We start from the raw sequence: 16,385 nt of genomic DNA on the forward strand, positions 1-16,385 counted from the left end.
TAAATCCTGAACAATGCCTTGAGAGCTTCAAACGCAAAGACAGCATGAGCTCAGATGCAGGAGAAAGAAATACCTTCAAACTCCAGGGTCAGTGAGAAAAGCAGTGAGCCTATGGGGTCAACTGTGGCTATGGCACCTGTTTACTCACCATCTCCACAGCCTTCAGGGGTCTTCTCTGGTTCTTATATGGGCCACCAAAATGTTGGCCTAAAATAAATAAACTGCCAGATATTTCTTCAGCAAAGATGGGCTTATTCAGGATTAGCAGAGAATTGCAATTTGAGATTGGCAACCATGGCAAGCCATGTGCATCTCCCCACACAGCAAGGGAAGGAGAATGCTTTTACAGAGGGAGGAAAGAAGTTGGGAGTGCTATAGTAAACAAAGAGTCCATGGCTTTGTATTTAATTTTTGCCAGTTTGATTAATATGTGTCTTGGCGTGTTTCTCTTGGGTTTATCCTGTATGGGACTCTCTGTGCTTCCTGGACTTGATTAACTATTTCCTTTCCCATATTAGGGAAGTTTTCAACTATAATCTCTTCAAATATTTTCTCAGTCCCTTTCTTTTTCTCTTCTTCTTCTGGAACCCCTATAATTCGAATGTTGGTGCGTTTAATGTTGTCCCAGAGGTCTCTGAGACTGTCCTCAGTTGTTTTCATTCTTTTTTCTTTATTCTGCTCTGCAGTAGTTATTTCCACTATTTTATCTTCCAGGTCACTTATCCATTCTTCTGCCTCAGTTATTCTGCTATTGATCCCTTCTAGAGTATTTTTACTTTCATTTATTGTGTTGTTCATCGTTGCTTGTTTCATCTTTAGTTCTTCTATGTCCTTGTTAAATGTTTTTTGCCTTTTGTCTATTCTATTTCCAAGATTTTGGATCATCTTTACTATCATTATTCTGAATTCTTTTTCAGGTAGACTGCCTATTTCCTCTTCATTTGTTAGGTCTGGTGGGTTTTTATCTTGCTCCTTCATTTGCTGTGTGTTTTTCTGTCTTCTCATTTTGCTTATCTTACTGTGTTTGGGGTCTCCGTTTTGCAGGCTGCAGGTTCGTAGTTCCCATTGTTTTTGGTGTCTGTCCCCAGTGGCTAAAGTTGGTTCAGTGGGTTGTGTAGGCTTCCTGGTGGAGGGGACTAGTGCCTGTGTTCTGGTGGATGAGGCTGGATCTTGTCTTTCTGGTGGGCAGGTCCATGTCTGGTGGTGTGTTTTGGGGTGTCTGTGGACTTATTATGATTTTAGGCAGCCTTTCTGCTAATGGGTGGGGTTGTGTTCCTGTCTTGCTAGTTGTTTGGCATAGGGTGTCCAGCACTGTAGCTTGCTGGTCGTTGAGTGAAGCTGGGTGCTGGCATTGAGATGGAGATCTCTGGGAGATATTTACCGTTTGATATTACGTGGAGCTGGGAGGTCTCTTGTGGACCAGTGTCCTGAAGTTGGCTCCCCCACCTCAGAGGCACAGCACTGACTCCTGGTTGCAGCACCAAGAGCCTTTCATCCACACGGCTCAGAATAAAAGGGAGAAAAAGTAGAAAGAAAGAAAGAGGATAAAATAAAATAAAGTAAGGTAAAATAAAATAATTAAAATAAAAAAATAGTTACTAAGAAAAAAAAATTTTTTTAAGTAAAAAAAAAAGGATGGATAGAACCCTCAGACAAATGGTGAAAGCAAAGCTATACGGACAAAATCTCACACACAAGCATACACATACACACTCACAAAAAGAGGAAAAGGGGAAAAAAATAATAAATCTTGCTCTCAAAGTCCACCTCCTCAATTAGGGATGATTCGTTGTCTATTCAGGTATTCCACAGATGCAGGGTCCATCAAGTTGATGGTGGAGATTTAATCCGCTGCTCCTGAGGCTGCTGGGAGAGATTTCCCTTTCTCTTCTTTGATCGCACAGCTCCCGGGGTTCAGCTTTGGTTTTGGCCCTGCCTCTGCGTGTAGGTCACCGGAGGGCGTCTGTTCTTCGCTCAGACAGGACGGGGTTAAAGGAGTCGCTGATTTGGGGGCTCTGGCTCACTCAGGCCGGGGGGAGGGAGGGGTACGGAGTGCGGGGCGAGCCTGCGGCTGCAGTGGCCGGCATGACATTGCACCAGCCTGAGGCGCGCCGTGCGTTCTCCCGGGGAAGTTGTCCCTGGATCCCGGGACCCTGGCAGTGGCTGGCTGCACAGGCTCCCCGGAAGGGAGGTGTGGAGAGTGACCTGTGCTCGCACACAGGCTTCTTGGTGGCGGCAGCAGCAGCCTTAGCGTCTCATGCCCATCTCTGGGGTCCGCCTCTGGGGTCTGCACTGTTAGCCCCAGCTCGCGCCAGTCTCTGGAGCTCCTTTAAGCAGCACTCTTAATCCCCTCTCCTCGCGCACCAGGAAACAAAGAGGGAAGAAAAAGTCTCTTGCCTCTTCGGCAGGTCCAGACTTTTTCCCGGACTCCCTCTTGGCTAGCCGTGGCGCACTAGCCCCCTGCAGGCTGTGTTCACTCCGCCAACCCCAGTCCTCTCCCTGGGCTCCGACTGAAGCCCGAGCCTCAGATCCCAGGCCCGCCCGCCCCGGCGGGTGAGCAGACAAGCCTCTCGGGCTGGTGAGTGCTGGTCAGCACCGATCCTCTGTGCGGGAATCTCTCCGCTTTGCCCTCTGCACCCCTGTTGCTGCGCTCTCCTCCGTGGCTCCGAAGCTTACCCCCTCCGCCACCCGCAGTCTCTGCCCGAGAAGGGGCTTTTAGCGTGTGGAAACCTTTCCTCCTTCCCAGCTCCCTCCCACTGGTGCGGGTCCCGTTCCTATTCTTTTGTCTCTGTTTTTTCTTTTTTTTTTCTTTTGCCCTACCCAGGTACATGGGGGAGTTTCTTGCCTTTTGGGAGGTCTGAGGTCTTCTGCCAGCGTTCAGTAGGTGTTCTGTAGGAGTTGTTCCACGTGTAGATGTATTTCTGATGTATCTGTGGGGAGGAAGGTGATCTCTGCGTCTTCCTCTTCTGCCATCTTCCCCCTCTCTCCCATGGCTCCAAATTATATTCATTTATTATATTTCTTTATAGCTACCATGTGCTAGATACTATTCTGGGCCCTGGTAATAAAATGATGAACAAACAAATGTGATCCCTAGTTTCATGGAGCTTATAGTCTAATTAGAGAGACTGAAGATTAAATATACAACTGCAATCAGCCACTCCACTAGTTCAGTGTGGGCACTGACCTCGGTAAATCAGGAAGTGAAGCTCTAAACCCCTGTAGTCCAGGAGGTGATATGTTGCCAATACAAAAATCCACAGTTTCCTATCTCCTTGCCTTGTAATTCACACTAGGTGATCACATGGGGCCCCACTACATCATAGGCTACAGTTGGTGTCCTTCGGCTAGAAGAGATCTCATCCAGAAGTCTCCTGATGCTTTTCCATAATGAAGCCTGTGTTTCCTTGAATGGCTTCCTCCTTCCACTTCCCCTTTCTGTATCTTCTGCCTCAGAGCTAAAACCCAGTAACAAACCCAGGAAGAGCCATTTAGAGAGATGCTAGTTCTACATTTTTTTTTTTTTGCTTTAAATATTCAAGTTCAGTCATGCCTTGTGCTCATAGTCATCCCTTTCCACCCCACCAGGATGCATGAGTCATGAACCTGCTCTACGTAAATTACAATAGAGCAGACAACATGGGATCAACTTCTAGCCTGTATGTTAAGACCTTGTCTGGAAGAAATCCAATTTCTAGCTTGTAATCCACCTCTCTTCCTCCTAAACTAGTTCTTTGGTGGTACCTTTGAAACTCTAGTCCCTAATTTAGGCGCTAAGAGCTCCTCTGGACTTTATAGAAGACATAGATCCTAAGTTTAAGAGCATTATCTAAGATTTAACACCTCCCTTCTACCCAACTCTGCTAGCTTTCCCAGGCTTAGCATCACGGCCCTGGTATAGGCACGGAGTACGGCATAAGGCTCTCTTTACCTCTTGGTTGCGCAAGCAGTAAATGATAGGGTTGAGCAGTGGTACAATGACAGCGTAGAGTACAGGCACCAGCTTGTCGGTGTCAAAAGCTGAGATTGCCTTTGGGCGGGCATAGATGAAGATACTGGCTGCATAGAAGATGACCACAACAGAGGTGAGAGGCACAGGTGGAAAAGGCTTTATGGAGCCCAGAAGCTGAGGGAATGCACATCACAGCACTGGTGATGGCCACATAGGAGGCCCTGGTGACAGAGAGTGGCCTCAGCAGTATGAAAATGGCCAGGACAAAGTCTGTAAGCTCTGCTGTGGACATGTCAGTGCATGAAAGGTTGAGCAATGGGGGAGACATCACAGAAAAAGTGGTTGATGTTGTTGGGGCCACAGTACGAGAGGTGAGAAATGAGAAAAACTTTGACCATGGAGATGCCAAAACCTCCAGCCCAGGAGCCAGCTACCAGCTGCACACACAGCCGGCCACTGACGATGACAGGGTAGTGGAGAGGACGGCAGATGGCCACATAACAATCATAAGCCTTAACTGCGAGGAGGACACACTCAGTGCATCCCAGGCCCAGGAAAAAGCAGAGCTGCGTCATGCAGCCCTCAAAGGAGATTAGCTGCCCATGGCCCTGTTTGGAGCCAACAAAGCCAGCTAGCATCTTGGGAATAGTGATGGTAACGTACCAAATCTCCAGGAAGGACATGTTGGCCAGAAAGAAGTACATGGGTTTGTGGAGGCTGGGGTGGTTCCTGATTGCCATAATGATGAGTGTGTTCTCAGTCAGCACCAACACATGGGCCAGCAGAGGAAGGGCAAATAATAGTGCCTGCAGTGGCACAGGAGCTGGGAAGCCCAGCAACACAGACTCACTCACTCTCCCACTCTGGTTCTTCCTCTCCATGGTGTCAGTCATGCCTGCTGCCCTTCAGAAGAGAATAGAGTGTCCTCAGGAGGCAACAGCAGCAAAAACCCAGACTTCCTCTCGCTGGGTTTGTATTAGTAGAATGCAACGTGTGTAGTGCGTATAATTCATCGCTGAGCTAAGGCCGTCGTTCTCTTCTGTAATCTGGGAATGAGCTAAGATAAAAGTGGACAAAAATAAGCTACTTCGTATTGGGATAGGATAGGAGTGTATTCTGGCCCTTGGAGAAGTATGTATTGATAAGCACCAGTTGGTCCCTTAAAAACACAGATCAAAACCAAAATATTAAGAGTCTGGGCTGCCCTGAAGTGAGAGTTTGTCTATGAGCTGGATTATGACTCTGTTTTGAGGAAATAAGTTACACAGTGGATGAATAACAGTAACATATAACACAATTAAGTGTTTACAATGTGTTATTAGTACAGGAACTATTCTGAAAAATTTATAGATATTAATCCACCTAATCTTCACCCTATGAGTAAGTACTGTTATTAACCCCACTTAACACCTAAGGGAACTGACGCATAGAGAGATTAAGTGACTTGTTGCAGCTCACACAGATAGTAAGAGATGGAAGCAGGAAGTCAGAACCTCAGAGCTTCTAAAATATTCAGGCAACATGAAGGAGGGACTGTAAGATACATCCTGTATTTACACCCAGAGCGGAGGGTCTCTGGGGCTCAGCTAGGGATGCAATTTCCTCCTGCAAGGAAGAGGGAAAAAGTAGAACCCAAGGAGGTTATGGCACCTATAGAATGAAAGTCCTACATAACCTTGTACTTAAGAGGAGGATGTGGGACCCATGTGGAAATCATATTAGGAAGTGGATTCTGGATTTCTGAAGAACTGAGAATTCCTTCAGTTCTGAAGGTTGTGCTAACTATCTTGGAATGAGAGTAGAACACCTTCCTTTAGTATCCCTAACAGCTAAACCAAGTGACTTTAAAATTTTCAATAGTTTATTTGAGCAACATCGATTTATATCGGGCAGTGCCTAACTGAAAATGGTTAGGAGCACTCCACTGTCAAAAGCTAGGGGCAGAGCTTTCATAGAGCAGAGGCTGAAGCAATGCAAGGACATTATTTGATTGGCTATAGCTTGAGTGGTTGCCTTATTTGGGAATGCCTAGTTGGATGTTTGTGATTAGTTCTTAAATTTTGTTGTTTTGGACATAAGTGCATTTGCAATTGACTCTGGCGTAAGGTTTGGTTTGCTCATGTAGGCTCCTAAAGCGTGAGAACCACCTCAGTTCAACAGCCTCCTTGTTTAGTTACTTTAACTGTAACAAGATCAATACAAAAGCATACATTTAGTAGAGTACTCTCTTTGTTTACCTTGGTATCAAAAATATAATTTGCCCCTTCAAAACTTCAAGCCTCTACTGGATCAGATGTGGATCTGACATATCCACGTGGGAGTTGGTATGAAGAAAGGGTTGTTGTCACCCTAGTGTCCCTGTATGATCATAAAATTGGATGGGAGTATAAAGATTAGAAAGAATGGGGGAGAACCAGATGAACAACTGGGGGCTACTTTCCCTCAGGAGAGTCTTTACTTTTTAGTCTTAGGCGTGTTCCTTTGAGATTAACAGGGACAGAATGTGCTCACACATCAAGCTTCAACTTGCTAATGATTTTTTCCCAGCTTTATTGAGATATAATTGATATATAACATTGGATAAGTTAAGGTGTACAATGTGATGATTTGATAGAAGTATATATTGTGAAGTCTTTACCACATTAATTAACACATCCTTTACCTCACACAATTACCATTTTGTTGTTACGGTAAGAACGCTAAAGCTCTACGCTCACAGCAACCTTCAGGTATACAATATAGTATTATTAACTATAGTCATCATGCTCTACATTAGATCCCCAGAACTTACCTTACAACTCAAAGTTGGTACCCTTTGACCAACATCTGCCATTTTCCCCAGCCTTCAGCCTCTGACAACCACTATTCTACTTTCTGTTTCTACGAGTAGCCAAGACGTGGAAACAACTTAAGTGTCCATCAATCAATGAAAGGATAAAGAAAATATATACATATACAATGCATTGTTATTTAGCCATAAAAAAGAAGGAAATTCCGCCATTTGTGACAAGATGGTTGGATCTTGAGGGCATTATGTTAAGTAAAATAAGCCAGAGAGAGAAAGGCAGATACTGTGTGTCTCAGTTATATATGGAATCTGAAAACATCAAAACTGCAGATGACTTTATACCTGAGTTCCTCTTCTCTTTATGCTCTGTGAGCAAAACTTGAGCATTACTCAGTACTTGAGACCTTGGCATTCCTCTCAGTACGAGAGTACTTTAATGCAATTACAAAATGCCATATCCCTGGCTTACATTTCCCATCACTCCCAACCTTACTTTCCACACCCACCATTTATTTATTTCAAAAGTATTGCTGGATCAAATATGGCCCAGACCACAGGCTAAGAGTTGTGGTACAGAAAAAGGTAAATAACACATGTACTAAGTCTTCAAGGAGCTCATAGTCTGGTGGTAGAGACATATCTTTGTCTTCTCATCCCTGAAAGTTTAATCTGCCACGCCTATTCTTACACCATATACTAGCTTCATATGGGAACCTCTAAACTACAGTTGTTATCCATAACCTTAGCTTTGATCCTTTATCCTCAATACCTGCCTCATATGCCATTAACTGTTTATTTGACCTTGTTGGCCTCAGACCTTTCTGCTTATCTGTTAATCTTCTCTGCCTCTGCCTTCACATTTGATGTTCTACACACTTGAAAAAAAAAATTAGCCTCCTAATTGGTCTCACTGCCTGTAGTATCTCCCCTAATGCTCAAATCTGAGCATTTCACTACCCTACTTAAAACCTTCCATAGTACCACATTGTCTACACAACCACGTTCAAGCTATTTAACAAGGCATAAGTACTTCATGACCTGCTACTGCTGTCATCAAAACCTTACCTCTTGTCATGACCTACATTGTATCTTACACCCTGCAGCTCTTGACGTACAGCATGTTTATCACCTAACTCCTCCTTAACCTTCAAATCTTGACTCATGTGGCATCTCCTCATAGAACCATTAGTTGTCCTTTCTTTCTTTTCGTTTTCACTGATTTGGTAATGGGTTCCTCCCATTACTGTTCCCATGAGAGCTCGTGAAAGCCCATATATCATTTACTAGCTGTATCACTGCTGCTACTGCTCAGGTAGATATAAAAGAGGTACTATATGCCAAAGTGGCCACATACATCCTTAATGGTATAGCAAAGAGTGGATATAATTCCCTTGATGCCACATGGGTCCCTCAAATACAATATGTCTAGAAAAAATTGTCTAAGCCTGTTCTTCCTCTATCACAATGAATGATACTAGTTTCTCTGCAGTATATACTGTACTGGAGATCCAGAATTTCCCTATATCTTCTATACCCATCCTCCCCACCCCAACCCCACATCCCACTCACAACTAATCCAGGTTTTATCTAAACTTCCTCTTTAATTATCTCCTAAATTTGTCCCCTTTCTCCTGTCCTATTTCTACTGCCTTCCCCCTAGTCCTTTATACCAGTCACGTCCTTGTTATTTCTTGACTTTATTTCAATAGGCTATTGCCTGGTCTTTTTCCCCCAACCTCAACTTCTTTCAATCTAATTTCCACTTGTTTCTTGAGTGAAATTTTATGTAGAAATTTGACTCCAAGAGCATTTGATTTTGGGGAGCACATACAAAATCCCTCAATAATGTGTCAAATGTGTATTTCCTTTTAACTGTCCTACAGTAATCCAGTCATTGCCTACTATTTTCCTTTTTCTAAACATGTTGTGATATTCTCTAACTCTATGATTTGCACATACTCTTCCTTCTGTCAAAACTACACCTAGGAATTATTTATCTTTCACATTTCAATTTCTTGGTTATCACCTTCCAAAACTACCCATATTTCTACCGATATAGATTATTTACTGGTATTTCCATCTCTTCTTTTGACAATAGTCCTTATTTTAGAGTCTGCTTTAGCAACTAAATAGTAAACGTGTTATAATGGTTGCATAGATGCATGGATGGAGGGGAAAATTGAGAAAGGAATGATATGGGCAGACTAGATGAATTGCAAATGATAGGAATCAAATATAAAGAGAGCAAAATGTAAAAAGGAGTTGGGTGGAAATGATCAAGAGTAGAGAACTTAAATCGGTTACCAGAAAATCTGATAGAATTGGAATAATATGTAAGGAAAACAGACATTGAATATAGAAGAATCAGCAGACCCACAGAGACAAGATAAAATGTAAGGAAGTTAGAGTAAGAGCAAAGAAATTGGAACTTCTGTTGATCAAATGGATGATATTTGGGTAAAATAAATGTGCTATATTGACAAGAGATTCAATGAGAGAAGATAAGTATAATACAGAAAGGATATAATTAGGAATGGGAGATCATAAACGCTGTAGGGAGGCTAGGCAGAGCATGAATGAATACAGAAACAAGCTATGAGTGGAAAAGATAAAGAAAGTCATACGGGTCTAAGTATCAGAATGGACCAGACATGAGAAATGCTGATAAGGGTTTGGGTTTTATTAGGTGTAGAGGGGACTAGGAAGATGGGTGTATTGGACAGAAAGAAAACATGGGAGACTTGACCGTTGAAGAGGAATGAAGCAGATAACAGAATCCACTTACTTTATTCAGATGTCTTTGACTCAGGGTCCTCCCAAGATGACCAGTTGGTGAGGAAAAGACTTAGAGAGTGTATACGAAAGAAAGTTGAAGCATCAAGACAAAGAAAGATGCTGCAGAGACTCCACCTTCTCTTCCTCCCATGATCAGAGAACACTGCCACACCAGGAAAGTTTCTTTTATCTTGTACCTCCCTTCTGTAGTCCCCATTTTGCCCTCCTCCTTCTGATGTTTTAGAATGATTCTAAATCCAGAGCCCAAGAGACCACTAGAGATACAAGAAAAAAAAAGACTGGGGAAGAAGACAGGAAAAGATGTGTTTGGGAAGTAGGAAATAGAAGTTTACATGAAGCAGAGGGTGTCTACCCCTACTACCTCGTAGCTTCTTCCCTTGCCTTCTCCTTCCTTCTTTCCATCCTGCCACATTCATGCTCAAAAGAAAGCCTTTGACTTTAGGCCAGGCCAATCTGGGCTTATATTCTGGCTCAATTATGTAATCTTAAGCAAGTTACTTAAGTTTTTTGAGCCTTAGATTCCTAACCTGTAAAATGGAAATAATATACCTCACAAAGTTGTTGAGAGGAATAAATGAAGTGATGTGTATACAGTGCTTGGAACATGATAGGGTCTCAACAGTGCTACCCAGTTTCTTCCTTTATCTCCTGAACCCATGTGGGTAACATCCCTTTAATTACATGATGTCATAGAAGAAGCACTGAATTGAAAGTTTCTGGGGTTTAGTTCCACGTTTGTAATTGATATTCTGTTTAATCAAGGATTTTGTTATATATCAGTTTATTTTCCATAAAATGATAATAACATATACTACAGATGTTTTGAGGATTAAATAAAACAAAATTTGTGAAAAGGTTTGGCACAATCTCAGTCCCTAGTAAGCAGTGTATGTAGAGGTTAATAACATGGGCTCCACCGAATGTAAATTGATACAGCCACTATGGAGAACAGTATGGAGGTTCCTTAAAAAACTAAAAATAGAATTACCATATGACCCAGCAATCCCACTACTGGGCATATACCCTGAGAAAAACCATAATTCAAAAAGACACATGCACCCCAGTGTTCATTGCAACACTATTTACAAAAGCCAGGTCGTGGAAGCAACTTAAATGTCCATCGACAGATGAGTGGATAAAGAAGATGTGGTACATATATACAATGGAATATTACTCAACCATAAAGAGGAACGAAATTGGGTCATTTGTAGACACACAGATGGACTGAGACTGTCATGCAGAATGAAGTTAAGTCAGAAAGAGAAAAATATCATATATTAACTCATACATGTAATCTAGAAAAATGGTACAGATGAACTGGTTTGCAAGGCAGAAATAGAGACACAGATGTAGAGAACAAACATGTGGACACCAAGTGGGGGAAAGTGGGGGGTGGGATGAATTGGGAGATTGGGATTAACATATACACACTAATATTACACTAATATGTATAGAATAGATAACAAATGAGAACCTGCTGTATAGCACAGGGAACTCCACTGTACAGTAGAAACTAACACAACATTGTAAAACAACTATACCCCAATAAAAAAAAATTTAAAAAATTGTGTACATATTTAATTGACAAAAGTAAACAATTAAAAAGAAAAAGCTCTATAATAACCCTCAAATATATAATTGAAAGTGAAAAAACACTACTCTGAAAATTAATAGAGACAACATTTACACGAATGCTGAAATTATAATAGCTTCACAAGTGTGTGTGCATGTGTGTGTAGCACAGGCTTGGCTTCCTGTGTTGGGAGACAACAGTCCCCAGTCATCTCCCATTTCTGCACATCTTCTAAAAGTTTTTGTTCTGAACTATCTATTCCAGGATGTTTAAACACCCCGATTAAAAAATGGGCAGGGCATCCCTGGTGGCGCAGTGGTTGGGAGTCCACCTGCCGATGCAGGGGGCATGGGTTCGTGCCCCGGTCCGAGAGGATCCCGCATGCCGTGGAGCGGCTGGGCCCGTGGGCCATGGCCGCTGGGCCTGCGCGTCCGGAGCCTGTGCTCCGCAACGGGAAAGGCCGCAACAGTGAGAGGTCCGCGTACCGCAAAAAAAAAAAAAAAAAAATTGGGCAGAAGAACTGAATAGACACTTTTCCAAAGAAAAAAATGTAGATGGCCAACAGGCACATGAAAAGATGCTCAACATCGTTAATCATCAGGGAAATGAAAACCAAAACCACAGTGAGATATCATCTCACACCTTTCAGAATGGCTATCATCAAAAAGAATGCAAATACACATGTTGGCAAAGATGTGGAGAAATGGGAACACTTGTACACTGTTGGTGGGAATGTAAATTGGTGTAGCCACTGAGGAAAGCAGTATGGAGGTGTCTCAAAAAACTGAAAATAGAACTACCATATGACCCAGTATTTCCATTCCTGGGTATATATCTGAAAAAAACCCCAAAATACTAATTTTAAAAGATACATGCACCCCAATGTTCATAGCAGCATTATTTAAAATTGCCAAGATATTGAAGCAACCTAAGTGTTCATCAACAGATTAATGGATAAAGAAGATAAAGAAGATGTGGTATTTATATACAATAGAATAGTACATATCCAAAGATTGCATAAAATTTTTTTTCAAGTTTTTAAAAGAAAAAAAATTAAAATAATGTGGGCTCCACCATCACGCTGCTTGTGTTCAACTATGAGACTTGAAAAAATTATTTAACATCTCTGTGCCTCTGTTTTCTTCTCTGTGAAATGGGAATAATTCTAATATCCATCTCACAGAATTGTGAAGATTAAATAAATATATGGATGGAAGTTTCTTAGAACAGCACCTGGAGCACAGTTTTCCTCAAAAAATGTTAACTAGTGTTCAAGAAATATTTGTTGAATCTGAGTCTGTTGAAACTGGAGTGGAATTATCAGTGGGAACACTGGAGATTAAGAGAAGGTTCTTTGAGATTCTGAGTTTAAGAGATTCTCATCAGTAACTGGGAGGAAGCTGTTCCTAAAGTTTGAATAATCGGAACAAAATGAGTGTGATTGGGCAGTTTTCATTGTCTGGATTAGTGTGCTGTCCATAAGCCTCACTGACCCCATGATAAGAACAAAACTCAGTTCTCCAGGAACAGAAAAAAATATTGAGATAGTCAAGAGGAAGTTACCATAAGAAAATGATGTAGCAGTGAAGAGGGGCAGAACATAAAATATCTACAAATGCTCTTAAAAACCTGATTTTGAGTGAAATACTGCACCATAGACGTTGTAGTAAACCCTATTTTGTTTGTTGTTGTTTTTATTTATTTATTTATTTGCCTGCGCTGGCTGTTAGTTGTGGCACATGAGATCTTCGTTGCCTCATGTGGGATCTTTAGTTGCAGCATGCGAGATCTAGTTCTCCGACCAGGGATTGAACCTGGGCCCCCTGCATTGGGAGCGCTGAGTCTTAACCGCTGGACCACAAGGGAAGTCCCATAAACCCTATTTTGAACAAAGGAAAATATGTATGTGCATAAATATTATTGCCATACTATGCTGTTAGTTGAAAAACGATCAAACCCAGCAGCTGTTTGAATTAGCATTGATTTGGTTGATTGTGGTAGTATTGTTTAAATGAGGAATATTTGCAAACCTCATTTAGATTTAGAGGTTGTTGTCAGTTTGCCTTTAGTGATTATTATCAGCCAACCGACCACACCAATAGGCTAAATTTAAAAAGCTATAATCGTTCAATATATACACTGTTAAATCCATTTGATAAACACTCATGAGGATAAAGGGGATATGTCCTTAAGATAAAAAAAATACAGGTTTAAATTTCTTTATCCAAAAAAAACATGGGGCACTTGAATTTTTCAGGTTTTAGAAAGGTAATATGCTGCACACACCATACGTTTCCTATCACCTCCAGAGAGTTCTGAAGCAGTATTCTATAATCAAATGCATCAATATCTCTATAGCAAAATAATGTATGACTATACAATGTAGAATAAATAAAGATTATAAATAATCAGTTCACAACAGATTTTTCATCCAATGTGTTAAGACCCCAAACTTAGGAAAAAATACTGTTTCCAAAGCTGCTTGGATTTTTGAATCACAGCTAAGGGCTTATGGAATACATACCTATTTATAACCAAATGCATATGCCAAGAGAAAAAATACTAGATATGTTCTTATTAAAAGAGAAGATGGCAAAAATATTCTTTATCCCCATTATCTCATGTTGCTTTGGTACTTTCTGTCAATAAGATACAACCTGAAAAAAGTGAATAATATTTAAAAGGTAGATGCAAAATATTATTTGCATATATGATTATACTCAAGAAAAATAAGAGTACTAAACTAAAAACTACTCAGTAGTTATAAGAAATACTATAGAAAGATTCCATGTACCCTTTGCCCAGTTTCCCACATAGTAACATGTTATGAAACTATAGTACATTATCACAGACACGGTATTCACATGGTAATAGGCCGGATACAGAATATCTTCATCACAAGAGTCCTCATTTTGCCCTTTTACAGGCAGACCCATTTCTCTCCTGCCCATATCCTTTCCTTAAGCCCTGTTAACTACTATCTGTTCTCCATTTCTATAATTTGTCATTTCAGAAATGTTCTATAAATGGATTCATACATTATATAATCACTTGAAATGGGCTTTTTTTCTTAGTATGAGTCTCTGAAGATTCATTTCAGTTTGTTGTGTGTATCAATAGTTCTTTTTTTTTTTTTTTTTGTATTGCTGAGTAATGCTACATGCTGGATGTACTTAGTTTGTTTAAACATACGCCAGCTGAAGAACATCTGGGTTGTTTCCAGTTTATGCTATTATGAATAAAGCTGCTATAAACATTTATGTAGAAGTTTTCATGTGGCAAAAAAAATCTTGCTCTGATTTTGAGATAAACTGCATTAAACTTGTATATCAATTTAGGGAGAATTGACATCATTACTACTTCAGCATTCCAGTCCATGAACACAGTATGTTTCTCTTTTTATTTAGATCTTCATTCATTTTCTTCATCAGCATTGTGTATTTTTCAGCACACAAGTCTTGTAAATATATTTTTAGATGTACACCAACTAAATATTGTGTTATTAATTTCAGTGTCTTTGTGTTCATTGCAACTGCATAGAATTACACTTGATTTTTATATATGTTTATTTTGTATCCTGTGATCTTTCTGAACCCACTGTTAGTTCTAGACTTTTTTGATTCTGAGTTCTGATTCTCCACTAGGCATCTTCTGACACAACGTAAGCATTAAAGAGACAGGCGCCTTATTACTGCTCAATGGGTGTGGAAGTCTAGGCTCTCCACTGACACCTGGTGGCAGTGGGGATGAAATTCCTGGCTCCCACCCAGCCTGGTGAGGGTGGAAGTCTAGGCTCCACTGGATTTAACCACAGTTTTTCCTGTTGTGTTTGGATGAGTGGTTATCATCTAAAACATTTCTGTCTTGCTATGTTGCCCCTTTTCTGGGTCATCTGGCTATAGAGAGCACATTTTGGTTTGGGATTTTTTGTTCGTACATGTTAGATTTTCAGATTTCTGACTTCTCCAATAACAGGCCTAGGATATATGAAGCCAAAAACAAACCCAGGGAACCCACTACCTTTTCATTCCTTGGTCCACAATGTTGCTACCTACTCGCCTTCTTTTTTCTACCTTTCAGAGTCTTATGTTTGTTTTATATATAATATCCAGGGCTTTTTAGTTGTGCTTGGTGGAATCAGTAAAAATGGGCAATCAACTTTTATAGCGAAAATAATAACAATGTGTTGTGTAATTCATAGAAAATGTATGAGTAAAATGTATGACAAAATGTATGTATGACAAAAGAAAGAGATGTAAATGGAAGTTCACTTTTATAAAATGTTACATTATACATGAACAGTTATGTTTCTTCAGGGTAGATTGCTACATGTTAAGGATGCATATGGTAAACCCTAGAGCAAACACATAAACAAAGAAACAAATAATTTATAGCCATAGGTGAAATAACAAAAGAGAAGAAAAAAATTGGCACACACCCAACTATATCAAAATTTGTAAGTTTAATCTATTTTAACAGAAGTTGAATTTTATACTGAAAAAATTTCACAATAATAAGCAATTACTTGAATGTAATTAGGGAATCATTATATAGTGATCTTTATGTCTACAAAATTTACTTTGTGGGTTATTGATGATAAATGAATAGTATTACTTTATGACACCTATCATGACAAAAGTACTTGTAGATTAAAATATTTCCCATATTTAGAATAAATATTTAACAGAAGTAGACTAAATATTCCTATTAAGAGAGATTGTTACTGTAGATTAGAGCAAGAAAGCAAGCAAGAAAGGAAGGAAGAAAGAAAGAAAGAAAGGAAGGAAAGGCGGAAGAAAGAAACGAAGAAGGAAAGCTAGGAGCAGCTGAGACAAAATCTTGCCATAAACCCCACCCTCAGCACTGTGACCACAGTTGGGAGGGAACTCACAACCCCAAGTTTCTCCCTGAGGAGTGAAGGGTTTTAACTCCACACCAGCCATCCCATTTTAAGACCTGCACCTGAGAGACAAGCCCCCAGAACATGTAGCTTCAAAAGCCAACAGGGCGGGCTTCCCTGGTGGCGCAGTGGTTGAGAGTCCGCCTGCCGATGCAGGGGACACGGGTTCGTACCCCGGTCCGGGAAGATCCCACATGCCGCGGAGCGGCTGGGCCTGTGAACCATGGCCGCTGAGCCTGCACGTCCGGAGCCTGTGCTCCGCAATGGGAGAGGCCACAACAGTGAGAGTCCCGCGTTCCGCAAAAAAAAAAAAAAAAAAAGCCAACAGGGCTTGTGTCCATGAGACCCACAAGGCTATAGCAATCTGAGAAACAGT

The 16,385-nt window shown here is 40.8% G+C and overlaps 2 protein-coding genes across 5 annotated transcripts in view; one reads left to right on the plus strand and one right to left on the minus strand.

The window, feature by feature from the left end:
- ZNF215 (zinc finger protein 215) overlaps positions 1-16,385 on the plus strand; it is a 193,123-nt gene that overhangs the window by 85,209 nt on the left and 91,529 nt on the right. The gene's annotated exons all lie outside the window — the stretch shown is intronic.
- LOC114886552 (olfactory receptor 6A2) lies at positions 3,851-4,833 on the minus strand. The gene is given in 3 exon segments (XM_029207139.1): positions 3,851-4,082; positions 4,084-4,271; positions 4,273-4,833. Coding segments are annotated over 3 exon segments (981 nt in total).

The sequence above is a fragment of the Monodon monoceros genome, unplaced genomic scaffold (assembly GCF_005190385.1).
Source record: "Monodon monoceros isolate NGI ecotype Baffin Bay Population unplaced genomic scaffold, NGI_Narwhal_1 Super_Scaffold_7, whole genome shotgun sequence".
Classification (NCBI taxonomy): Eukaryota; Metazoa; Chordata; class Mammalia; order Artiodactyla; family Monodontidae; genus Monodon; species Monodon monoceros.